We start from the raw sequence: 25,074 nt of genomic DNA, 5'->3' as shown, positions 1-25,074 counted from the left end.
TTAAAAAAAAAAAGTTAGGGGGCTGATGCAAGAACAGGGGTCTCCAGCCTTGGTAACTTTAAGATTTGTGGACGTCAACTCCTAGAATTCCTCAGCCAGCCAAGTCTTAAAAGTTGCTATGGTTGGAGACCCCTGCACTACAAGCATGAAGACTGAGCTCTTCTTAACACCTTAATGACTAGAACAGGCGGAGAATCTTGCTTATCTGAAGATGCTTCTTGCTTGTACGTCACCCCTCATTAAGCTCATTAGAAGTGGAAGCGGACAGCCAGAGCTTTCCTATTCAGGCAGACGTTTAATTTCAAGCATCTATTCAAGCAAGATGGGACCTTCTTAGAATTTATTGATCAGAAATTTTTTTTCTAACTTCTAACCAAAATTTGCCTTCCTGTATCTTTAGGCCATTATTCCAGGTCCTCAACTATAGCGCAATGGAGAAGAATATTATATATCCCCTATTTTTTTCTTATTAACGTGACCAGGTCCTTCAGTCTCTTCTCTTGAGTTGTCAGTCCATTGATTCTTCAAGTCCTTCTCTGCAGCTGATCCATTCTGACTGAATCCTTCTTAAATTTATGGCATTGAGAAGCAGGCATAGTGACCAAGTGGGGCCAGGTGCAGTTAAAAGAAGATTTGAAAGTTGTTTTCAAGCAAATAGGCTGTCCATTAATCAAATTCCTTCAGAACTGGGCAGAACAAGAGATATAGAATGGAGGAACAGACATCTTCTACTTTCTCCCACAGGCTTGACACTAATTTTAAATGAAGGGGGATGTTTACAATCCCAAGCATTAAAATATCTGACATCCTCAAAGTTGAAAAGCTGCTAGGATAAGTAGCTGCAACCCTGTCCCAGACTGTTACAACTATGATGAGTAAATCAGTTGTGCCTTCCTTATGCCAAAGAAGAGGGAGGAAACTTACACAGCTATAGAAGCTCCACTATCTTGATGTAAAAAGTCCTGCTAAACATTTTACTATTGCAGTGATGGACAAAGTATTTACTCACTTCCGCCTGACCTTTAAAGAGATGGTCTGTCAGTTCTAAGTGCCACTTCAGGGTAAAAAATGTCTCAATGTCTCCTTTTGCCACAAATCCTGTTTCATGATAAATCCTGCTATGGCAAATGTTTCTTTCTTGGAGCCTTTGTCGTTCTGTCCTTGACGGGTTCAGCTATACTATACACAGATCACTGAACATTGTAATACATCTTGATGTCACAATAGTCACCATATCTCTGATCCCCACTAAGTCCTTCAGGATGAAGGCCACAAAGCTCTAGGATTTCAAGAAATTAGACTTACAGGAGATGATATGATTATCTCTCTCTATATACATCATTTAGTATAATTAAAGAATCATAGTAGATATTATTTGACATGGTATGGAATCCTTACGTTAACTTTTCCTTTTGAGGTAGTCCTGAATTCAGAAAATCAATCACACAGAAATGCACAGAACTAGGTATAACCTGCAACTGCTTTGCACAGAGGTTTCCCTTTGTCTGCTACCTAAAAGGAATATTAGGGTTTTAGCCTGAATGAAGCCTGATACAAGTCAGTGGTAACAGCTTGCAACACGCACGGACAGTGAAAAGTAAATTGTGATCCATTGGAATACAATTTGAGGGAGTGGGTGGGGTCTTTTTCAGGTCGCAAGAATAAGGCATTGTGTGGAAAAGTGAAAATCCTTGCAAATAAATTCATTGACATGTTGAAGGAGGAGATTATTGCTAAGGGTCAAGCGCAGGTATAAATAACATTACAAAACTCCAGTTTAACAATGGTAACCCAAGTGATGCCCTGAGGGAAGAAACAGGACCCTGCAGCACTGCAGGATGCTCTACTAACTCTAGTTTGGCAGCTGATGGCTTCCTAGATCAGCCAATGCAGGACAATCACAGAAGAGTCCAGAGCTGTCCCCCAAGAGCTGAACTGGCCAATCCTTGTGACCCATCATGGGTTACGCAAAACAACAATCCACTCCGCCTCTCTGCTGCAAGGCCTCGGAGGGGCTCACCTGTGGAGTTGTAGCCAAAGGGAGGTGGCTGCCGGTTGCTGTAGCTGGCCGGCTGGCTTTGGGGAAAGAGGGAGAGAACACACAAGAAGAGTTAGCAACATCTAATCCCCATCATTAATTCAGGCTGAAAAATAAAATCATAAAGGAAAGGGATAATCCCGTTCCCTCACTGTAAACAATGCTCTCCTTCCTTATAGCTTCCTGTATTCTTTATCCAATGCCTAGCCAAACATATCTCGGTTAACTGATCCACTGGGACCAGCACAGTGGTGAGAAGCACTAAGCAATTCAAATACAGGTAGTCCTCGACATACGAGTACAACGTTTCCATTGCTAAGCAAGTAAGTTGCTAAGTGAGTTTTGCTCCGGTTTACATCATTCTATTCTATTCTATTCTATTCTATTCTATTCTATTCTATTCTATTCTATTCTATTCTATTCTATTCTATTCTATTCTATTCTATTCTATTCTATTCTACTATCTGTCTATTCTATTCTATTCTATTCTATTCTATTCTATTCTATTCTATTCTATTCTATTCTATTCTATTCTATTCTATTCTATTCTATTCTATTCTATTCCATTCCATTCCATTCTATATTTCTATTCTATTCTGTTCCATTCCATTCCGTTCCGTTCCGATTCTATTCTATTCTATTCTATTCTATTCTATTCTATTCTATTCTATTCCATTCCATTCCATTCCATTCCAATTATTCTATTCCATTTTTATTATTCTGTTCTATTCTAATTCTAATTCTAATACTAATCCCTATTCTATTCTATTCCTATTCTATTCTATTCTATTCTATTCTATTCTATTCTATTCTATTCTATTCTACTATCTGTCTATTCTATTCTATTCTATTCTATTCTATTCTATTCTATTCTATTCTATTCTATTCTATTCTATTCTATTCTATTCTATTCCATTCCATTCCATTCCATTCCGTTCCGATTCTATTCTATTCCATTCCGTTCCGATTCTATTCTATTCTATTCTATTCTATTCTATTCTATTCTATTCTATTCTATTCTATTCTATTCTATTCTATTCTATTCTATTCTATTCCTTTCCATTCCAATTATTCTATTCCATTTTTATTATTCTATTCTATTCTATTCCATTCCATTCCATTCCATTCCATTCCATTCTATATTTCTATTCTATTCTGTTCCATTCCATTCCATTCCGATTCTATTCTATTCTATTCTATTCTATTCTATTCTATTCTATTCTATTCTATTCTATTCTATTCTATTCTATTCTATTCTATTCTATTCTATTCTATTCTATTCTATTCTATTCCATTCCATTCCACTCCACTCCACTCCACTCCACTCCACTCCACTCTAGGCAATATACAGAATGACAAGAACTATTTAGGCAAAGTATGAAAAGAGAGCCATGAAAAGGATTATGGTTAGGGCTACATTTAGGGTTAACCCTAACCCTTTATTGAAAAGACATGTATGAAAATAAAAGATGAAATGCAAAAAAAGTACAGAACTTTCTTACTGGAAAAAAAACCAAGAGAAAATGACCAGTATTCATCTACTTGTTACAACAAGGAAGGCTAGGATGGCATTTTAGCAGGAGTATTTTATACTTTGCCTGTTTGCCTTTTGGCAGTGCATATAATACCTAAGAAATGTGTGAAATATTAAGCATTTCATACTTTGATCCCCCATTTTTGGCATCCTATAGATTTCCTAAGGATTCTATAAAATGCCTAATTTCACACACTGACGGCTAACAGTGAACTGAACATGTGACCTGCTGTGTCATCGTTTCAGAGAGATCTCCTTGCCAGATCCCTCAATGCTTTCCATAATGTCTGAGCTTCTAAAGCAGACACGTCAAACTCACGATGTCACGTGACATCGCACAACGTTATCGGGACAGTTTTGCCATTGCCAGCAATAGGGTAGGCACGCCTTCTGCATGACGCATCTGGCTCGCAGGCCAGCAGTTTGACCATCCCTGTTCTAAAGGAACTGGGAAAGTTCTTAAAAATTCAGGGACCTATCCAGAGATGTATCTGCCTTGAAAGGAGCCCACGACGAACTGTTATAGCACAGTCAAACACCAGCAGCAGAACACAGGGAATGTTTTACGGCATTTTGTATTCTGCCATATACAAAATGCTTTATAATTTTTTATGTCATAAAGCATGTTATCAAAATTGCCAAATTTCAACCCCTCAGGAGTCATGGATCCTGGAAAGTGGAGCCTTCTGCAAGTTAGCCCATTCAAGGTACCTTAGCTGAAAAAGTTTTGTCCTGGGGTGCCCTGTTTCGCCCAGTTAAAGGTTACAGAGGGGAGAGTTTCAATGGTATCCAGATTCAAAAACTGAGCGAATGGCAAGAACCAGCAACAATGGTGCCCATCTAATTCTCACTTACCCATCCAGAGTTGGAATCAAGAGAGCTGGTGGTGGAGCAAGTGGGGGAGGAAACAGCCCTGTTAATAAAACAATTAGTGATAACTGTTAGAAGACATGATGGCCACTGTATGGCAAGCCCTTTCTCTTTGGGGACCACTGAAAAAGATTCCCATCTTTCCCCTTGTGTCTTATTCCAGTAATTGACTCACTTAACATAGCGGTCCCCAGCCTTGGCAACTTTAAGACTTGTGGACTTCTGGGAGTTGAAATCCACAAGTCTTAAAGTTGCCACAGTTGGGGACCCCTGACTTAACACACCAATGTCCAGGCGCCAGAAGTCAGCACATTGCACCTTCCTCCAATTCCGTCAACTGATAACGCTAAATGGGATAAGACTAAGAGAAGCAGGACACGTGGATCTGGTGGCCAGGGGTGATGCCATCGTGGGATGTCACCTGTAGCCTTTGACTGATCCATGTAAAGTAAATCAGATCGAATCAGAGTAGGTCAGCAACATCTGAGGAACAACTTCATTTTGGTGGCTTCAGCGAAGAATTAGCCAGGACCATGGACAGAGGTCCTAGACCAGGGGTAGGCAACCTCGGCTCTTTTATGACTCATGGACTTCAACTCCCAGAATTCCTGAGCTGCCTCAGGAATTCTGGGAGTTGAAGTCCATGAGTCATAAAAGAGCCGAGGTTGCCTACCCCTGTCCTAGACCAATGGAGCCCCAAATTTCTGTTGCTCAGTGAGAGACTTCTTAGGTGAGTTTTGCCCTGTTGTACGACCTTTCTTGCCACAGTTCTTAAGTGAATCACTGCAGCTGTTAAGTTACTAACGCGGTTGTTAAGTAAATCTGGATTCCCTGTTGACTTCGCTTGTCAGAAGGCCGCAAAAGGGGATCACATGACCCCGGGACACGGCAGCCATCATAAATCTGAGTCAGTTGCCAAGGGCTTGCGATTTCGATCACAGGACCGTGGGGATGCTGCAACGGTCGTTAAGTGTGAAAGATGGTCATCAATCACTTATTTTTTTGGGTGCCGTGGTAACTTTCAATGGTCACTAAATGAACTGCTGCAAGTTGAGGACTGCCTGTGCAGATTCTGGAAGGGCTTGGCTGTCTCAAATGAGAAAAATATGGCAAAAGACCATGCCTTTAAAAAAAGCAGGAAAGGCTTGATTTGCCATTGGCTCCAACCCACCAAATCTCAATATTGCTGACTCAGCAATCTCCAGATCCTGAGTAGCTCAGACCGGGACAAATTGTTCTCTTTTCTAGGAAAGAGTCTTTACTTTCAAGAAACTAATGATGGTTATCCTACACACTGTGTACGTACATACCTACAAGAACTACATTATATCCCCTTTACAACCCAGTTTAAAGTTAGCCAGGATAAAGATCACCAAGACATATGTGTGTGTGAATCTAAATCAAAATGGGAACGTTTTGAAAAGGTCACTCTGATGCTTACAGGGGGATGTGCCTTATGATGGTAAGAGAAATGTCCCTTATTTCTTTAGATAATCTCAGAAAGACTAAAGAGGACCTGACCTTAGTCCTTGGGTGGGAGACCACTAGGTAATATTAGGGATTTGAGCTAGCCAGAGACATACAAGCAATTAGAAATGGGAGGAGACCACATCAAACCACTTCTTGGTGGATGACAGAAATGGCCATGGAGACCCAGGAGTTGAGCTTGAGTTGAACGAGAATTTCTCTTTCAATCCCAATCTAAGCAATCCATGGACAAAGCTGCCTATTTGCACAGTACCCTGATCTGGACTGGCCTCTTTCCAATCTTCTCGGCAGAAACAAGAGTTCTCCTAAGGAGTAAATCATTCTTCTTATGCAACGGAAAAGTAAAAGCATCTCCAGCTTTAATTCCAAGGCAATTCTCCTGCAAATGTCTGCCAGAATTGATTCCTGGCTCAACTCATCGTCTTTAAAGACCCAGATGGTTTTGTGTCCTGATTCTGGTTTTAGTATCTGCACCTACCTGGAGGGTGGAGGGGTGGTGGGACGGAGGCAACTGGCGGCGGAGGAGGGTGGAGGAAGTGGGGGGGAGGCCCACTTAGTGCTGGAGGTGGGCCTGCCGGGGGCACAAATGGCTGCTGCTGAGGGGGCTGAGCAGGCTGAGGTTTGCTCCCGTGGTCTCCAAGTACCTTTCAAAAGAAAGTCCAGAAGAATAATCAGGTTACATTTTAAGAAAAGAAAGAAAGAATCAAAGAGCAAGTCTCAAAACAGGAAATGTATCTGGTGACCTCGTGCTGCAATGCCATGGGAATGCAGAAGAATGGAAGAATGAGGTCCTGGAGGTGGAATGCAGCTGAACTTCAAAAGAAACCCAACCGAATCAAGTCAACCCTTGAAGGACATTTGAAATGCCCAAACGCTGGTGGCGATTAAAGAAGACTTCCAAATTTTCAGATCTCCTGCGTAAGTTCTTATCTGTTCATTCGTTTGCCTAATTTATTTCAGCCACAGAGTCCAGACTTCATTGCTGCTGAGTGAATGCTTTTGAAGCAGGGAATACATGCAGCCCTTGGTTGAAGAATGCCTCCTGACTGATGATACCTACTTGGGTCATGATACCTACTTGGGTCATGAAAGCTCAAGAGCACCAAGGACCCCCACAGTCCTCCCCCTTCCCCTCCCCTTCCTCCCTGCAAACCCCACTCCCCTCTAGCACTGATGATGTTACCTAGTTGGGTCATGAAACGTCTGCAAGCTCAGAGAGCACCAAGGACCCCTCATTTCAACCCTGAGCTACAAAGGTTCTCCTTTATTGCTGTCTCTTTTTACCAGAACATCTCAAGAAGCAGAAACAATTCAGGAGTGAAAGAAGAATGATGAGGCTTTTCATAGCACTAAAGACCTCGGGTGCACGAGATCCAATCTGAGTTGATCATTGGGACCAAAGGTTTATTCTTCCAAGCTTTCCGGCTTGTGCTGGAGACCAAGATCAGGAAACTTCTCTCTCTGCAAAATGTGTGACTGGGCTATTCTCTGTGTTGTAGTTCTAGAACAAGACATGTAGTATACACACACATTTTTGAATGTCTAGTCTAGTGAAAATAAAGACTAGGGGTGATAAGATAGCAGTGTTCCAGTATTTGAGGGGCTCCTACAAAGACGAGGTGATCAACCGATTCTCCAAAGTACCAGAAGGCAAGACAAAAAACAATGGATGGAGACTAATCAAGAAGAGAAGCAAACTGGAATTAAATAGAAACTTCCTAACAATAAGGACAATTAACCAGTGGAATTGCTTGTCTCCAGACGTTGTGGGTGCTCCATCACTGGAGGTTTTCAAGAAGAGACTGGACAATCATTTATCTGAAATGGTATAGAGTCTCCTGCTTGAGCAGGGGGCTAGACTAGAAGACCTCTAAGGTCCCTTCCAACTCTGTTATTCATGTTCTATTTAGATGGTTCATGTTGTGTGTGGCATTTAGTGGTTATTTACGGTGTTGATGGCTGGCTATTAAGTCATTTAACATTCATGAGCCCAAAAGCATGAGCCTAAAAGCTTGGAAGAATAAACCTTGGTCTCCGTGACCGACTAAGATTGGATCCTGCAATATTACCCTGGGATGTGTGTATTTACCTTCATTCATCTCAGGTTTCATTAAAAATATCCACGTTGGTTCAGTTCAGATCAAGTGCACTTGCTTTAAAGATATGTCCTCATGAAACTATTCGGACAGGATATTTTTACTTTGGGATACGTGTTGGTGAAGTTTTGCATCATTACCCAATTGATGTCACATTTGGGGGGATATGTCCAGTCAGTTTGGGAGAGAAGTTACTAGAAATTATAGATTGCTCTTCTCACGTAACTTTTCCCAGCATGGTTGTTTGAAAAACTGAGATTTTATCTACAGAAGATTTGGAAACCTAGAATCTGGAGAGAGGGGAGGAAGCAGTCCCCTCTCAATTCGAAAACAGTATTTAAAAGAAAGAACGAGTTACAGCAATGGTTAGGTAATTTACAATTTGAGGAAAACAAAAGGAAAGATGGCGGTAGATTTACACAAAAACCGATTATTATTTTTTTGGCTTAACATATTGAGACAGATCTCCAGATGACATTCAATACAGTTTGAAAGAGGAGGGACATTTTAAAATGGAATAAAATGGAGGAAAACCCAATCTTGCACAAACGATACAGAATAACAGAATGAAAGGGGACCCTGGAGGTCTTCCAGTCCAACCCCCTGCTCAAACAGGAGACCCTATAACTTTTCAGACAAATGGTTGTCCAATTTCTTCTTAAAAACCTCTAGTTCTGGGGCACCCAGAACCTCTGAAGGCAAGCCACTTGACCGATAAATTGTTCTCACTGATGAGAAAGTTTCTCCTTAGTTCTAGGTTGAATCTCTCTTTCACAATCTTCCACCCATTACTTTTTGTCCTGCTTTGGAGAATTGGTTGATCTCTCTGTGGCAGCCCCTCAGATATTGGAAGACTTCTATCAGGTCGCCCCCTGGTCCTTCTTTCTTAGACTTTACTTTGTTTTACACCTACAGACAGAATCTTACTAGACCTGGGGTGGCGAACCCAGTCCTAGGCCTTCAGCTGGGTTTTATAAAACCTTTTCGCTTTAGGCCTCCGCCGCCATGTGCAAAAAAAAAGAAAAAAGGTTCAATCAATCCATTTCAACTTCTCGTGGGGAAAAAAGATCTCGCAAAGTTGGAATTGATTGAACTTTTTAGTCCCACCCAGTCTGCCGTTACCACCACAGCCACACCCATCCAATGGGCCATGCCCACCGCACCCACCCAATGGGCCATGCCCACCCGGCAACTGACAATACATAAGTGGGTTTTGGGTTGAAGTTTGGGCACTCAGCCTCTAAAAGTTTCTCCATCACTGTACTAGACTAAAGCAACTAACTGCATAAATATGAATATACTCTGTGAATCAAGAGGCCATCTGGATCCTCTAGACCAGGGGTGTCCAACTTGGCAACTTTAAGACTTGTGGACTTCAACTTCCAGAATCCCTCAGCCAGCAAAGCAAAGCTGCCTGAGGAATTCTGGGAGTTGAAGTCCACAAGTCTTAAAGATGCCAAGGTTGAGGACCCTGGGCTCTAGACTAGACATACTTAGCTTCCTCAACCATTCATCATACAAGTTAGCCTCCTCTTTGTTGCTCTTCTCTGCACACTTTCTATGGTCTGAACATCTTTTTTGTATTTTGGTGACCAGAACTGGATGCATTGTTCCAAGTCTGGTCCTACCTCCATCCGATACGTGCAATCTGGATTGAAAGTTAAGAGTGTGCAAGGCCTGAAATCCGCTTTTCAGTTCTTACCTGAATGGGATTTTCTTCAGAAGCGTGTTTGTCACGCCGCCTTCCTTCGACCCTCCGGATGGTGCCAGCCTGACCACCAATCACGTCGATTGTCCCACCCAGCTTCCTGTTTCCAAAAGAAGACCCAATCAGCACCAGCAGCTGATCTTGATCGCATTGTCCTTCCTGTAACACAGCTCACCATTGGACTAATGGATGCTATAACACACTCAACTCCCACGTTGTGACAACTGCACACTGCACACCATCCACCAGTAGACCCTTATAATTTGAGCATCCCTTTACGTTCCAATGCACTGACCACCAAATTTCTTTTGTACCATGCTGTGGGCATTTGCTTCCCAATTGCTGGGATAAAGCTCAGTAAAGCAGAATTTACTATCAAAAGACCCGTCAAAGACTGACCTGCCTGCAAGTTGCTTTTTGGGACATTATTATACGTTATGCTAGAGACAGGAGTGTTGCAATACTTTCTCTAGCAGTAAACTGATGGGGCTATTGCTCACAAGTTCATAATGTTCCAAGGACTTAGTGCAGAGGTGAGCAACATGGGATCTTGGATTTGCACCCAAGACCAACTGCCACACCCCAAAGATTTCTTGGTGCCCACCAGCCTCGTTCTCCTTCCTTAGTTTTTAAAAAATAAAAATAAATCTATTTTTTTCAATGCCTCTGGGCTTCCTAAAGATCTGCATTTATCTATGGGGCCATTTCTGTTCTGATTAATGGTATTTTAGAACCAGCTATACTTACTGTGGGCGGCACTGAGGGATTAGTTGTCTCCTCTGGGACCCATTTCCACCCTTCTGGACCTGCATTCAAACTTTCAATTGGTCACCATCTCCAAAGCTGCCTATCTTTTCTTTAGAGCAGGGTTTGTCAATCTTGACAAGTTTTAAAATGCGTAGATGTCAACTCCCAAAATTCTCCAGCCAGCAATTCTGGGAGTTCCAGTCCACGCATCTTATGAGTTGCTAAGGTTGACAAACCCTGCTTTAGAACCTTAACTATCTACAAGACTTCAGGGGATGGACGATATTTGTTCAAATACTTGTTCAAATAACAATATTGGATGGGCAGATGACCGAGCCTTTTGCTTTGAGGCATTTGCTATTTCTATCTCATAAACAAACAATGGTGATAAGCATTGAGGTTGCGGAGAAATCTGATGGATCTGTCTCCAGGTCAGCCACCTTCCTGTCCACAGCATTCTTTTGATAACCATCTAGAAGGATCAATCCTTCCTGGATGGGTTGGATCTGGGCTTCCCTAAATTGTAGCTTGGCTGGGAGCTTGGAAGCTTAAGATTCTTCATCTGACATTCAGTGTCCTGAGACCATCCATGGGAAACTTTAAGCTGCTGGAACTCTTGCAAAGAAGAAAGCTGGAGACGTATGCTTCAAATCCTTGAAAAAGCAAAAGTCCTTCAAAAAACAGCCCTCCGAGTGACCAAAAAGTGGTTGTCCCTTCAGTACCTGTTCGGAGGAGGCCCGGCTTTTATCCTTCCGCCAACGAGAGCAACAAAATCAGTTTTAAAATCCATCTTGACGATGTTGTTCTCGGGTTCTTTCTCGGCATTGCCTGTTCTTCCTTGTTGAACCTTTAAAACAACAACGCAGTGCTTGTCTGTCAAGATTCTCAGACACTCAGGTCATAGTTATCCCAAAGATGCTTTTTCACAAGGCCATGGGGGGTGAGCTATTACCCCCCGTAGATAGGGCCCACAACTTGGGGGTCCTTCTAGACTCACAGCTCTCTTTGGAAGAGCATATTGGAGCTGTGACTAGGGGGGCCTTTGCCCAGGTTCGCCTGGTGCGCCAGTTGCGGCCCTATCTAGACCGGGATGCCTTGCGCGCAGTCACTCATGCGCTCGTGACCTCTCGTCTAGACTACTGTAATGATCTCTACATGGGGCTGCCCTTGAGGTCCACCCGGAGACTCCAGCTTGTGCAGAATGCAGCCGCGCGAGTTGTCTTGGGAGTTTCCCGATACTCCCATGTTACACCTTTGCTCCGCGAGCTGCATTGGCTACCAGTTGCTCTCCGGGTGAGGTTCAAGGTGTTAGTTATGACTTACAAAGCCCTTCATGGCATGGGTCCGGATTACCTACGGCAACACCTGCGGCCGGCGTCAACTTCCCTCCGTCCAGTGCGCTCCCACAGAGAGGGCCTCCTCAGGGTGCTGCCGATCAAAGAATGCCGATTGGTGACCCCCAGGGGGAGAGCGTTCTCTGTGGGCGCGCCAGACCTTTGGAACCGCTTACCGGTTGAGCTCCGGATGGCCCCCGACCTTCCCTCCTTCCGGCGCAATCTCAAAACATTCTTTTTTGAACAAGCTGGCCTGGTCTGACGGGATGGGGTTGGGTTTTTAAAACTAGTTTTAATCTTTAATATGTATTGATTTTATGGGCATGATGTTTAATGGCTTTTTAATTTTTGTATTCGATTTTTATTGTGTATTGCCCTGTTCACCGCCCTGAGTCCTTCGGGAGAAGGGCGGTATAGAAATCAAATTATTAATTATTATTAAATTAAACTGGACTTTGTTTTTCCTCTGAAGCCATTTCGCTTCTCATCCAAGAAGCTTCTTCAGCTCTGCCTGGATGGTGGGGAAATGGAAGGATTTATACTCCTTGCAGAGAGCTAGTCATTTGCATTTTTTTAGAGAGTCACTAATGCCACCTAGAGGTTTGTCTATGTCCTCAGGCTCACCTGAGTAGTGCAAATGGGTGTGGAGCCTTCCTGGAACTGCTGAAAGGATTGTGTTGTAGACTGGAGATAGATGATATTGTAACCTCCCCCTCCGTTGAGAGAACTGTGTCAAAATTGTCCTTTCAACAGCTCCAAGACGGCTCCACACCTTTGTACTACTCAGGTAAACCTGCAAGTAGCCTCAATGACTCTAAAAGAATGCAAACGACAAGCAGTCTGCAAGGAGTATAACTCTTTCTGTTCCCCACCATCCAGTCAGAGCTGAAGAAGCTTCTTGGATGAGAAGCGAAATGCCTTCAAAGAAAGAACAAATCAATCCAGTTGCCTCATAAAAACCATCCTTGGGACATTGCAGTGCTTCAATGACCTTTTAAATCATATTTTTCCTTACCCTCCAATTGAAATCATCAATTTTTCACTAACTAAAGGGGTCGACTTTAAATGGACACAGCAACCATTCTACACCTGCTGCTTTCCAGGAGATGCGATTCTACTCTGCAGCCACTACCCCACCATGCCAGGCGGTCCTTGGCTGACAACCCTTCATTTAGGGACTGTTTGAAATTACAACAGAACTGGAAAAAGTGACCTACAACCATCTGGAAATGGATTCATTGAGTGAATCACTGCAGTTGTTAAGTTAGCAACACAGTTGTTTAAGGGAATCTGGCTTCCCCCTTGACTTTGCCTGTCAGAAGGTCGCAAAAGGGGATCAGGTGACCCCGGGACACTGCGACCATCATAAATGGGAGTCAGTTGCCAAGTGTTTGAATGTTGATCACGTGAGCATGGAGATGCTCCAATGGTCATTAAGTGTGAAAAAGTCACTTTTTTCACTGCCGTAACTTTGAGCAGTCACTAAATGAATTGTTGTAAGTCAAGGACAACCTGTATTTATGACGGTTGCAGCATCCCGGGGTCATCTGACTGCTCTCTGTGACCTTCCTAGCCAGCTTCCGACAGGGAAATCAGTGGGGAAAAGCCAGATTCACTTGACAATTGTGTTATTAACAGCTGCAAGTGATTCGCTTAACAACCATGGCAAAAAGGTCATAAAGTTGGATGTGACTCACTTAACAAATGCCTTGCTTAACAATGGAAAACCCAGTCTCAGTTGTGGTCGTAAGTCAAGGACCACCTTCATAAAGCACCTTAATGTGGAGAGGGATTTGGTTCTCCCGCAGAAGGGAGCAGATGGATCTACCTTTTAATCTGGAATTCCTAAACTTTCTGTGTTCACATACTGGCTATTTTTATCGGACTGGAAAGCCTTCTGCTATTTTCACACCGACCCGTTTGCCAAATGTTCTTCAGAGAGCAACGGCCTACTGAGGTTTTTTTTTTTTTTTAAAATAGTACATTCTGGTTTTTATTATTTTTAATTAAGATTATTGTAGTAAAAAATACAAATGAAAATAAAGATGGCCGCAAAAGGGGAAAAGGGGAAAGGAAGTGAAGGAAAAGTGTAGGGTAAAGGGGAAAGGGGAAAAAAAATAAGCACTAACTTCCAACTTTTTTCAGTGCAGTAGAATACAGTATATTTTTTTCCTCACTCTTAGTAGATGCTAGCCACTTCTATAACAGTGACTAATCTAACTGGCAAATCCCAAAATTAAGATTTCGTTGTTTTCCATCCCAAAGATGCTTTTTCAAAGATGCTTTTTTTTAAAAGAGGGGGTCAAAGAGGCCATCTAGGTCAAAATTGAACCATCCTCCCTCAACAGAGGGGGAGGGATACAACATCACCTATCTCCAGTCTACAACAGAGTCCTTTCAACAGTTCCAAGAAGGCTCCACACCCATTTGCACCAACGACCCTCTAAAACAGGGGTGTCAAACTCAATTTCATTGAGGGCCGCATCAGCATTGCGGTTGCCCTCAGGGGCCTGGGTGGGCGTGGCCAGGGTGGGTGTGGCCTACTGGGTGGGCGTGGCTAGAGTGCGTATGGCCTACTGGGTGGGCGTGGCCTACTGGGTGGGCGTGGCTAGAGTGCGTATGGCCTACTGGGTGGGCGTGGCCAGCTCTACATCGTTCGCATCAAGGGTGCCTATGGGGGCCTGGGCAGGAGTGGGACAGATCTGAGGGTCTCTGGCAGAAGGAGGGTCTCTGGGCCAGGGCCAAGGCAGTGGGGGCCGTTCCCTCACTGTTTCCAGGATGGCTTCGTGGGCCGCATGAAACCACTTCGCGGGCCGGATTCAGCCCCCGGGCCTTGTGTTTGACATGTCTGCTCTAAAAGAATGCAGGTGACCAGCTTCTCTGCAAGGAGTATAAATCTTTCCATTCCCCACCATTCAGTCAGAGCTGAAGAAGCTTCTTGGATGAGAAGCGAAACGTCTTCAAAGAAAAACAAGAAAGTCCGCTTGCCTCCTGAAAAAGCATCTTTGGGATAACTGTGACCTGGATGATTGAGAATCTCCATAGATAGTTGTTTTCTGTCTCAAACACAAAGCTCAGGTAGATATTCAAGTAGAAACAAAAACTGGACATATTCTTTTCTCTGACTAAAAGAGTTTAATTTTGCTCTCTCAGAGACTCCCATCATTTTTTCCGTCCATTCTTCTATCGTGGGAACAGAGGACAGGGCCTGGGGATAACCCTAACCCTAATTGTGCATTTTAATGCTGAGGAGGCAAAAATTTAATGCTTCTCAACCTTGACAACTTTAATATGTGTGTACTTCAACTCCCAGAATTACCCAGTTCACGTGCTTTGAGATCTGTGGGTTTCAACCAGTGGTGGGATTCAGCCGGTTTGCACCACTTCAGCAGAACCGGTAGCTAATTCTGTGTTGCCCAGGCCCAGAACAGACCTCCGGAAGCGGCATCCACACAGAGAACTGGTTGTTCACCTATTTGAATCCCACCGCTGGTTTCAACTCCCAGAAATTGACTGGGGAATTCTGGGAATTTGAAGTCCACGCATGTTAAGTTTGAGAAACTCTGGCTGGGTCCACAGGCTAGAACAGGGGTAGGCAACCTCGGCTCTTTTATGACTCATGGACTTCAACTCCCAGAATTCCTGAGTCAGCACAGCTGACTCAGGAATTCTGGGAGTTGAAGTCCATGAGTCATAAAAGAGCCGAGGTTGCCTACCCCTGGGCTAGAAGCAACTTATTGCCTTCTGCCTGCCTCCGAAGGGTCCAAACGTTGCGATCCGAAACTGACTTGCTTTCCATCTTCATTGCATTTAAAATCTACGTTCTTGTACAGGTAGTCCTTGATTTACAACCACAGTTGAGCCAAAAAATTCTGTTGCTAAGTGAAACATTTGTTAAGTGAATTTTGGCCTGTTTTACGACCCTTCTTGCCTCAATTGTTACTGTAAGTAAATCACTGCAACTGTTAGCACCGTTGTTAAGTGAATCTGGCTTCCCCATTGACTTTGCTGATAAGGTCACAAAAGTTGATCGCATGACCTCAGGACACTGGAACCGTCCTAAACAGGAGGCATCCCAATTTTGATCACGTGACCATGGGGATGCTGAAATGGTTGTTAAGTGTGAAAAATGGTCATAGGTCGCTCTTTTCAATGACGTTGCAACTTTGGTCATTAGGTGAACTGCTGCAATTCAAGGACCACCTGTACGTCATTGCAGCTTTTGGATTACAGGAAGTCCTCAATTGACAACATTTCATTTAGTGACTGTTCGAGGTTGCAACAGCGCTGAAAAACAGTGGCTTAGGACCATTTTTCACACTTACGACTGCTACGGCATCCCCATGGTCAGGTGATCAAAATTCAGACGCTTGGCAACTGACTCATATTTATGACGGTCGCAGTGTCCCGAGGAATCAGGTGATCCCCTTCTGCGACCTTCTGACAAGCAAAGTTGACGGGGGAAGCCAGATTCACTTAACAACCGTGTTACTAACTTGAACCACTTCAGCGATTCACTTAACCACCGGGGCGAGAAAGGTCGTGAAATGGGGCAAAATTCACCCAACTGTCTCGCATATAAATGCTGTGGCTATTAAGTTGAGGAATGCCTGTATCCTGTCAGGGGAGGCAAGACTCAACCGGGGAAGAGGACGGGCCCTGGGTGCAATGAAAGTGCCGGCCGGGGGCTGCTTCGCAGGCGACATCTGGCCCCCCCTCAGGAGAGGCCGTTGCCAGAGGCTCCACCCGAACCGCCTCCGCCGTTCACCTCCGCCGAGAAGGGAAGAGCTCATTGGTGTGTCTGGTTTATGCAGGCAGTCCTCGACTTACAACAGTTTAGTGACTGTTCAAACTTACGGCGACACTGAAAAAAAGACTTATGACCATTTTTCACAGTTACGACCTTTGCAGCACTGCCATGGTCACATGATCTACATTTGGACGCTTGGCAGCTGACTCACATTTATGACAGTCGCAGTGGCATATGTTTATTGGATAAAAATCTGAACGAGGGATCCTTAGGGCTCTCTGAGCTTGGTTGTCCCAAAGTTGCTTTTTCAAAAGGCAACTGGCCTGGTTGCAGCCATCTTTGTTTTTACTTGAAGATGTTTTGTTTCTCATCCAAGAAGCTTCTTCGGTTCTGAATGAAGAAGCTTGAAGTCGGAAGGAGCTTCTTGGATGAGAAGTGAATCTCTCAGAAAAAGCATCGATCCTAGGCCAGGGATAGGCAACCTTGGCTCTTTTATGGCTCGTGGACTTCAATTCCCAGAATTCCTGAGCCAGCCACGCTGAGGGGAAAGAGAGGGGTTTCCAAGCTGACCCATGCTGGTTCAGGAATTCTGGGAGTTGAAGTCCACAAGCCATAAAAGAGCCAAGGTTGCCTAGCCCTGGCCCTAGGCCAATGAAACTAAAAGGATTCTGTGAGGAAACTGCTTATGCCGAACCTGACAGAAAGCAATTTTTATTCCTTTACCCTGAATCTGGGCCTGCCGTCAAGTGATTCATGGCTAACGAACAACCCTTTGCATCTCCCATTCAAATGCAGGTGGTCCTCGACTTACAACAGTTCATTTAGTGACTTTGTAGTTACAACGGGACTGAAAAAAGCAACCATATTTCACCGTTGCACCATGGTCATGTGATTGAAATTCAGATGCTTGGCAACTGACTCATACCTATGACGGTTGCAGTGTCCCGGAGTCACGTGATCCCATTTTGTGACCTTCTGACAAGCGAAGTCAATGGGGAAGCCAGATTCACTTAACAACCGGATGACTAACTTCTCAACTGCAATGGTTCACTTAATAAATATGGCAAGAAAGGTCGTAAATTGGGGGAAAACTCACTTTACAAATGTTTCACTTAACAACAGAAATTTGGGGCTCAGTTGCGGTCGTAAATTGAGGACTACCGGTACGCCTCTCCAGCCATTTCAAAACCATGCCTATTGATCAAATTCACTCTGAACGGGAACAGTCAAAACGAAGGGGTCCTGTTGGTCCGTGGGGGTGTCTGTTTGTGTGCGTCCAAGCTCTGCATTTTTACCGTGATCTTATTTTCGGCGCAGATGGGGACCGAAGGCTCCAGGCCCAGCTGAAGCCGGCGCTGTTTTTCACAATAGGCTTTCCATGTTTCCTCGTTGAATCCGTAATTGAAATAATCGGAAAGGTCGGCACCTGGAAAGAAATGAAGCACGTTGAGGAAAAAGAGGGTCCTCCGGGACAAGTCGACTCTTCCGGCAAGAAAGAAATGGGGGCCCCTGAACTGGAGAAGTGGCTTGTACCCACTTCCTTTTGCAGCAGAGAAATCGTCTTTTGGGATTCTTCCACTAAAAATAAATAGCAAGTTACCAGGAAGAAGAAAAGGAGAACAGCAAGGAGATGCTGACATATTACACCTGTAGTTCAGTGCTCTCCAAACATGGCAACTTTAAGACTTGTAGACTTCAACTCCCAGAATTCCCCAGCCAGGCATATTCTGGGACTTGAAGTCCACAAGTCTTACAGTTGCCAAGTTTGGAGAGCCCTGCCCTAGTTAAAGTGAATTATAAAAGATGATCTGGAGAATAATCCAAGAACCGTATCCTTCAACGCTCCACCACACTCTCCTACCTCGGAAGACTCTCTCTGTCTTTCGATGACTCACAGGGAATTTTAACGACCTTTTTCATCATTGCCAATCATCTCTGCTGTCATATTTCACCAAAATGGGAGCCAGCTGTTGCTACAGTTAAGCATAATTGCAAGATATTTTTTTGTTTCCAGGGAGTGGACATTTTTAATACTCCAAATCTTACTGGAGGATAATTTCCATATATGTTACGACCAGACACATTCATTAGGTCCTAGTGCAGGCCGAAGGTCACCTGGTTAACCTTCACGAGTTGCCTGCAGGCCACCTGCAAGCCCCACACATTTTTGTGGCCCACAAACCAGATGACCCCCCACGAGTTGGTGGGACCATTATTTTAGCACCATTTTTTTTTGTTTAGGTTGGTGATTGTGAAGTGTTTCATCTTTTAAACATTCTCATGCTCCTGAAATCTGGGAACATTTGTGGTGAAATATATTTAGAATTCGAAGACACGCTCACACGCATGCTAATGGCAATAATCCCAAAGACTGAAATGTCTGAATGGCATCCAACTTCAATGCAACAATGCAAATCATAGCCACAATTTCTGAAACTAGGATTCAAAGCAGGTTCACAAATCGGGGTAACAAATTAACCAGAATTTGTAGCGGTGGCCCTCGACATAGAACCATTTGTTTAAATGACTGTTTGAAGCCACAACAGAGCTGAATAAAGTACCGTAACTGGCTGGGGCAATTTATGCTGGCTGGGGAATTCTGGGAGTTGAATTCCACAAGTGGCAAAGCTGCCAAGTTTGGAGACCCCTGGGAGGAGAGGAATCCAAAGAGGTTGCAGACTCCAGAGAGAGGATTGTGCAACAGGAGACAAGCCATTCACACCTATGTTTGTGGTTCTTTGGACTAGATAGGTGCACAAAATGCCACACTCTAGCCAAGAGGTTTTCTCTGAAATTCTCTTCTTCCCCTTTGGAAAAAATAAATAAATTCCCCAACAAGGTCTGTTTCTTTAAGTGCTGTGAGAGTAACCTTCCAAGGGGAAAGTGATGCAAGTTAGATAAGAGAAATCTGAGCTCAAAACAGAAATGTAACCTGAGAAAGTGTTTCAGGATGCACCCTCCCTAGTTCTGTTTAGGAGAAAGTGGGGAGCGGGAGATGCATTGAGTGTGGCCAAATTCTGTTACTGCAACCCCACAGTAAAAGTAGACTTTTATTGTTCATCTCTTTGGTGTTCAAGTCTGAACTTGTGATGGAATGTGGTGAGGAGGGGGATTCCCAGGAGGGAGGGGGTCAATTCCAGAGGAGGAAGAGGCAGCTTAGCCCAGAGATTATATGTGACAGAAAGAGGGTGAAGACAGCTCCTCCCTAATGGTGCCCAGAGTATATTGTACATGCAGAAAGTAAACTCTTCAGTCTGCTAAGAATTCGGTCTATAGTACAGTAGGTGTGAAAACAAGAAAGATCTCAGCTTGGAAAAATGGTTCCTGGTTTTCAGCCTGACACAGGCTGACTGTGCAATTCTGGGAGCTGACGTCCACACATGATGGCTGATGAATTCTAGGAACTGACTGAGGGATTCTGGGAGCTGAAGCCCACCATCTTTCTCTCATGCATGATCTCTAGGCTGAGTTTGCCAAAATTTGGTCTATAGGTGTGAAAACAATAAAGAACTCAGCTTGGAAGAAAGTGTCATTCTGGCTTTGAAGCCTGACAGCTCTACCTGAAAAGTACATCAATCTTACAACTTTAAATGTGCCTTTCCCCCCTCCCCCCCGCCATGCATTCATGTTCAAGAGAACTAGGGAGGTCCCATCTAAGACTCCCTCCAGTTACATTTTTGGTTTGGTCTCAAATTTCTCTTTTCTGAGGCTCTTCCTCAAGGTTATCCTCATTTCAGTTTCTAAATGAGGAGCCACAAGAAAAAAAGGCGGGAGAAATTCTCTGTAGGACACTATCTGAAAATAGGTAGGCCACAGCCGCTGAAAGCTCAGTAGCTGAGCTCTAATGACTAAAATTGCCCATCCCTGATTGATCTGAGGGGGTCCAAAATCAAGGAGCAGCGTGGTGGCTCAGAGTTTAAGATGCTGGGTTCGTTGGCTGGAAAGACAGCACCCAGGTTCAAGACCCGAGCGCCACGCGATGGAGTGAGCTCCCGTTCCGTGCCCCAGCTCCTGACAACCTAGCAGCTCGAAAGCATGCAAATGTGGGTAGATAAATAGGTACCACTTCAGTGGGAGGGTAACAGCGCTCCGTGGTGTCATGCTGGTCACGTGACTGTGGAAATGTCTTCGGACAGCTCTGATTAATGGCCTTGAAATGGAGATGAGCATCGCCCCCTAGAGTCGGCAATGAGTAGCGGTGTAAAATCCGCAGGGACTCCTTTTATCCAACCCCAAGTAAACAGATCAGGTGGTCCTACTGCACAGACAAAGATCTCCCCATTTCCAAAAATGATAGTGCTGCTCTTAAATTTCACCGCACCACGTTATGGAGAGCAGGCCCATAAATTTGAGATTGTATCCACCTGTCCCACCTCTCCTCACCAAGGACCAGCGATGCCAGGCCAAGCCAAACCAAATAACGGGGGGAAAAAAAGAAAGCTGTTGATCATATTTACCACAAGAAACTTTGAGGCCCCACCTGGTTTCCTCCACGGTTTGTCTTCAAACGATTCTAAATCCACCTCGATTACCGGCAAGCCGTTAATATTCCCCGAAGCCTCTAAATCAATACCTTTAGGCTGCGACTTGGCTTTGAATAAAAGAAAACAGATGGTTAGTGCTTAAGGCTGACTAGGGAGCTGTTCCCAGGGTGAGGAAACTGTGCAGCTCAAAAAAAGATAAATCTCTTCCTGGATAAATTTAGCTTCGGCTCCTGCCCATTTGCAAATAAAATAGCTTTGCATGTGTGTGTGTGCTTCTCAACACAATGCATTGTTTTGCTCCATGGAGAAAAAATGGCGAGGAAGGAAGGAAGGAAGGAAGGAAGGAAGAAAGGAAGGAAGGAAGGAAGGAAGGAAGGAAGGAAGGAAGGAAGGAGAGAGAGAGAGAGGAAGGAAGGAAGGAAGGAAGGAAGGAAGGAAGGAAGGAAGGAAGGAAGGAAGGAAAGAAGGAAAGAAGGAAAGAAGGAAGGAAGGAGAGAGAGAGAGGAAGGAAGGAAGGAAGGAAGGAAGGAAGGAAGGAGGAAGGGAGGGAGAGACAGAGACGAAGGAAATAAGAAAGGGAAGGGACACGAAGGAAGGCGTGAAGGAAAGAACAGAATCAGCATGCTAATTAAATAAGCCTAATTAATTAATAGCATACCTTACAAGGACTGATGTGGTCTGAGATAGCCATTTTGATTGTACTGAGAAATAATGCAGAATAAAAGATTCATTTGCCCAAAGAAAAAAAGATAACCGGAAATAATGCTCCGTTCATACCTGATGCTGGTGCTCCGTAGCCTCGACCCATTTTTAGATTCAGATTCATTGGAGTCCCCCTAAAAAAGAATAAAAACAAAATTGTAGTTTCTGGGCAATCTATGCAGGGTTTAGTTCCAATAACCATCATTAGGGTCTTCAACCAGTTCAAATCAAACCATAATGCCCACTAAAAATAATAATTACTGGATAGTTCCAATCATCTGCGGAGCGGACAGGCTGACCCGGGAGAAGGGGTGAGTGGAGACAACCCTGCTGGGCTGGGAGCCCCCTCCCCAATTCTAACTGGGAGTGGAAGGCCTGCCCAGCTGGTTGGTGTCAGGTTGAGTCACTCTTGTTTAACTGAAAGCTGCTTTGGTGACTTTGTACATCCAGCAGAAATTTGATCTAGTGGTCAAGGCACCAGCTGGAAAATAGAACATGGTGAGTTCCAGTCTTGCCTTAGACATGAAAAACTGGGTGAATTTGGGCCAATGGTGAGTTCTAGTCCCACCTTAGGCTTGAAAGCCAGGTGGGTGACTTTCAGCCAATCACCAGGAGATGGTGAGTTCTAGTCCTGCTTTAAGCATGAAAGCCAACTGGGTGACTTTGGCCAATCATCAAGAGACAATGAGTTCTGGTCCTGCCTTAGGCATACAAGCTACCTTGGGTGACTTTGGGTCAATCACCAGGAGATAGTGAGTTCTAGTCCTGCCTTAGGCACGAAAGGCAGCTGGGTGATTTGGGGCTAGTCAAGTCTCTCTTAGCCCAATCCACCTTCCAGGGTTAAGGTTAGGGTTGTGGGAAAAATAGGAAGAAGGAGGATAGCTTCACCTCCTTGAGTTATTTATAAAAATAATCGAGGCAGGATAAAAATGAAATAAACAAAGCATTGCAGATCTCAAGAACCTTGCGCAACGATGGCACAAAGAAAAGAAGAGGATTTGGGAGAAGGTGCAAACACATACATATAAGATGGGGCTCCAGTCTTGATGTTGCCAATCGTGACGCGAATGTCATCATCGTCACTGTCACTCTCCTCCTCCTCATCTTCCCCGCTTGGGATGGTCTACAGCACAAAAACAAGTCCAGCATGAGAAATTAGGCTAGAAACTGGAAGTCAGGCTAGGCGAGTTGTACAAAAAAGAACGTGGGGAAAAAAGAGAGTAGAGGTAGCTCCATCTATTTTATTTAATCCCATTTATATCCCGCCCTTCTCCGAAGACTCAGGGTGGCTTACAATCTAAGAAGCACAAATCAATGTGCTTAGCAATTTGGATTTGTGGCCCACCTGATTATGCATAATCAGATTAGTGTGTTGACTGTTACCAACCAGAGTGACAGCATTTTCCCCAAGGCAATTTGTCCCTAAGCTGGTCTTTCAAGTCTTCTAACAGTGCCCCAAACACCACTGTGATTGGACCTATGAACCTACCTGATGGTCATCTTCCTCCTCTTCTCCTTCCTGCCACCCTGCCCAGCACCAGAGCCTTCTCCAGAGAGCTAGGTCTTCTCATAACCCTTCCAAAGTGGGATGATTGGAACTTGGTCCTTTGTGCATCGCGTGAGAACTCTGGGTTGGTTGGTTGGTCTTCTTGGTTAACCCACGGATTTCTTGGGAGTCTTGTCCAACACCAAACGTGAGAAGTATCAATATTCTTTCTGTCCTGTCCCTTCAAAATCCAACTTTTACTTCCACAGAATGTCACAGGGGAAAAAAAAAGTCTTGTGTAATTCTGATTTTTCTGGGTACAGACACATCCGGGCATCTGAATGCCTTTTCTAAGGCTTCCTTAGATACCCTAGCAAATGCTAGTCTTTGGAATACTTGACTGGTGGTCCCTGTACTCTTGACGGTTGGCCCTACAAGGCAAAAGCCATCCACCACTTCAATATTTTCATTGTCAACTATAGCGCTGGCTGCTGGACCAGTTATCACTACTTTGGTTTATATTTAATCTTAGCCCTACTTTTTTCCACCGTGCTCCTTGTTTTCATTAATGAAGCCTCCAGATTATTTGCATTTTTAATGATCAGAGTAGTATCATCAGCACTGTGCAAATTATGTTTCTTCCTTCAGTTTTATAACCACATTCATCCTCTTCCAATCCAGCTTGTCAGTAAAAATTCCACAGGTGGGTTGACTAATTAAGAACATATACTCTTATATATGTGTAGTAATAGTTTATAAAGAGAATGATTAATTAGGGGAACAGCTTGCCTCATGAAGTTCTGGGTGCTCCATCGCTGGAGGTTTTTAAGAAAAGATTGGACAGCCATTTCTCAGAAATGGGATAGCATCTCCTGCTTCAGCAGGGGGTTGGACTAGAAGACCTCCAGGGTCCCTTCCAAATCTGTTATTCTCTGGTCTCGTCTCTCTTATTTGCAATTTCAAGCCAATTTTGCCATGTTCTGTCTGGACTGTGGCTTTCTGACTGCATATACGTAAATGAGAACAATGAGATCTTCTGGAATTCCCATTTTTCTAGTGACATTCCATAGCCTGACATTGTCAGCACAATCATTTTGTCAACTAAGCATATACCACCTAATTTTTTGGTATTCTTTGGCTTTTTCAATTATGCAGCATGCATCGGTCTCTTATTCCTCGAACGTTTCTAAAATCAGCTTTGTAAGTTCTTCCGCGTGGCGCTCTAATTTGTGCCAGATGATCCTAACCGTTGCTAGCATGAGAAAATAAGATAATGTACAATAGCATCTGCACTCTGTTGAAGTCTCATTTTTTGGGTATCCACGTGTAGTCCAACATCTCTGTTGGCCACTTTGTTATTCTCCAGATTTGCTGCTACAGAATGGTTGGAACCTTTACGATTACTTTTTTGTTGTTGTTGCTTGTCATATTTCTGTAGTTCTTCTGTCAATTGTTGTAGCCTTCTAACTTGGTAATAATGGAAACACTGATCTAACTTCATCTATACTAAAGCTACTCTAAAGAATCTGGATGTTGACACCTGCACTGTACAGAATTTCAATCTACTTATTATTGGTTGATAGAGCCTTGGTGGAGCAGTGGGCTAATGCCTCCTTAAGTAACACCAGCTGCCTACCATTAGTGCAGGTTCGAGTCCCACCAGGCTCAAGGTTGACTCAGCCTTTCAGCCTTCCAAGGTAGGTAAAATGAGGACCCAGATTGTTGGGGGCAATAAGCTGACTTTGTAATAATGCCGCTTGGGGGGTGTATGAAAGCCCTAACAAGCAGGCATATACATAGAATGAAGGCTACTGCTAAGCTTGTAAGCCGCCCTGAG

At 44.0% G+C, this 25,074-nt stretch overlaps 1 protein-coding gene across 1 annotated transcript in view; it reads right to left on the bottom strand.

Annotated features, from left to right (window-relative positions):
- The window catches only part of LOC310646102 (pre-mRNA 3'-end-processing factor FIP1-like), a 42,955-nt gene that overhangs the window by 8,388 nt on the left and 9,493 nt on the right, over nucleotides 1-25,074 (bottom strand). Inside the window, exons 4-12 of the mRNA XM_083372333.1 lie at nucleotides 22,774-22,874; nucleotides 21,827-21,885; nucleotides 21,046-21,156; nucleotides 17,861-17,991; nucleotides 11,204-11,328; nucleotides 9,729-9,834; nucleotides 6,409-6,574; nucleotides 4,428-4,485; nucleotides 2,021-2,076 (exon numbers count right to left, since the gene is read on the bottom strand). Of these exons, the coding sequence (XP_083228459.1) occupies nucleotides 2,021-2,076; nucleotides 4,428-4,485; nucleotides 6,409-6,574; nucleotides 9,729-9,834; nucleotides 11,204-11,328; nucleotides 17,861-17,991; nucleotides 21,046-21,156; nucleotides 21,827-21,885; nucleotides 22,774-22,874 (913 nt within the window). The remainder of the gene's footprint in view (nucleotides 1-2,020; nucleotides 2,077-4,427; nucleotides 4,486-6,408; nucleotides 6,575-9,728; nucleotides 9,835-11,203; nucleotides 11,329-17,860; nucleotides 17,992-21,045; nucleotides 21,157-21,826; nucleotides 21,886-22,773; nucleotides 22,875-25,074) is intronic.

Source organism: Vipera ursinii, assembly GCF_947247035.1.
Source record: "Vipera ursinii genome assembly, chromosome: 12".
Taxonomy (NCBI): Eukaryota; Metazoa; Chordata; class Lepidosauria; order Squamata; family Viperidae; genus Vipera; species Vipera ursinii.
Note: the sequence above shows the minus strand (reverse complement) of the source record. Positions and strands in the feature narration are given on the sequence as shown.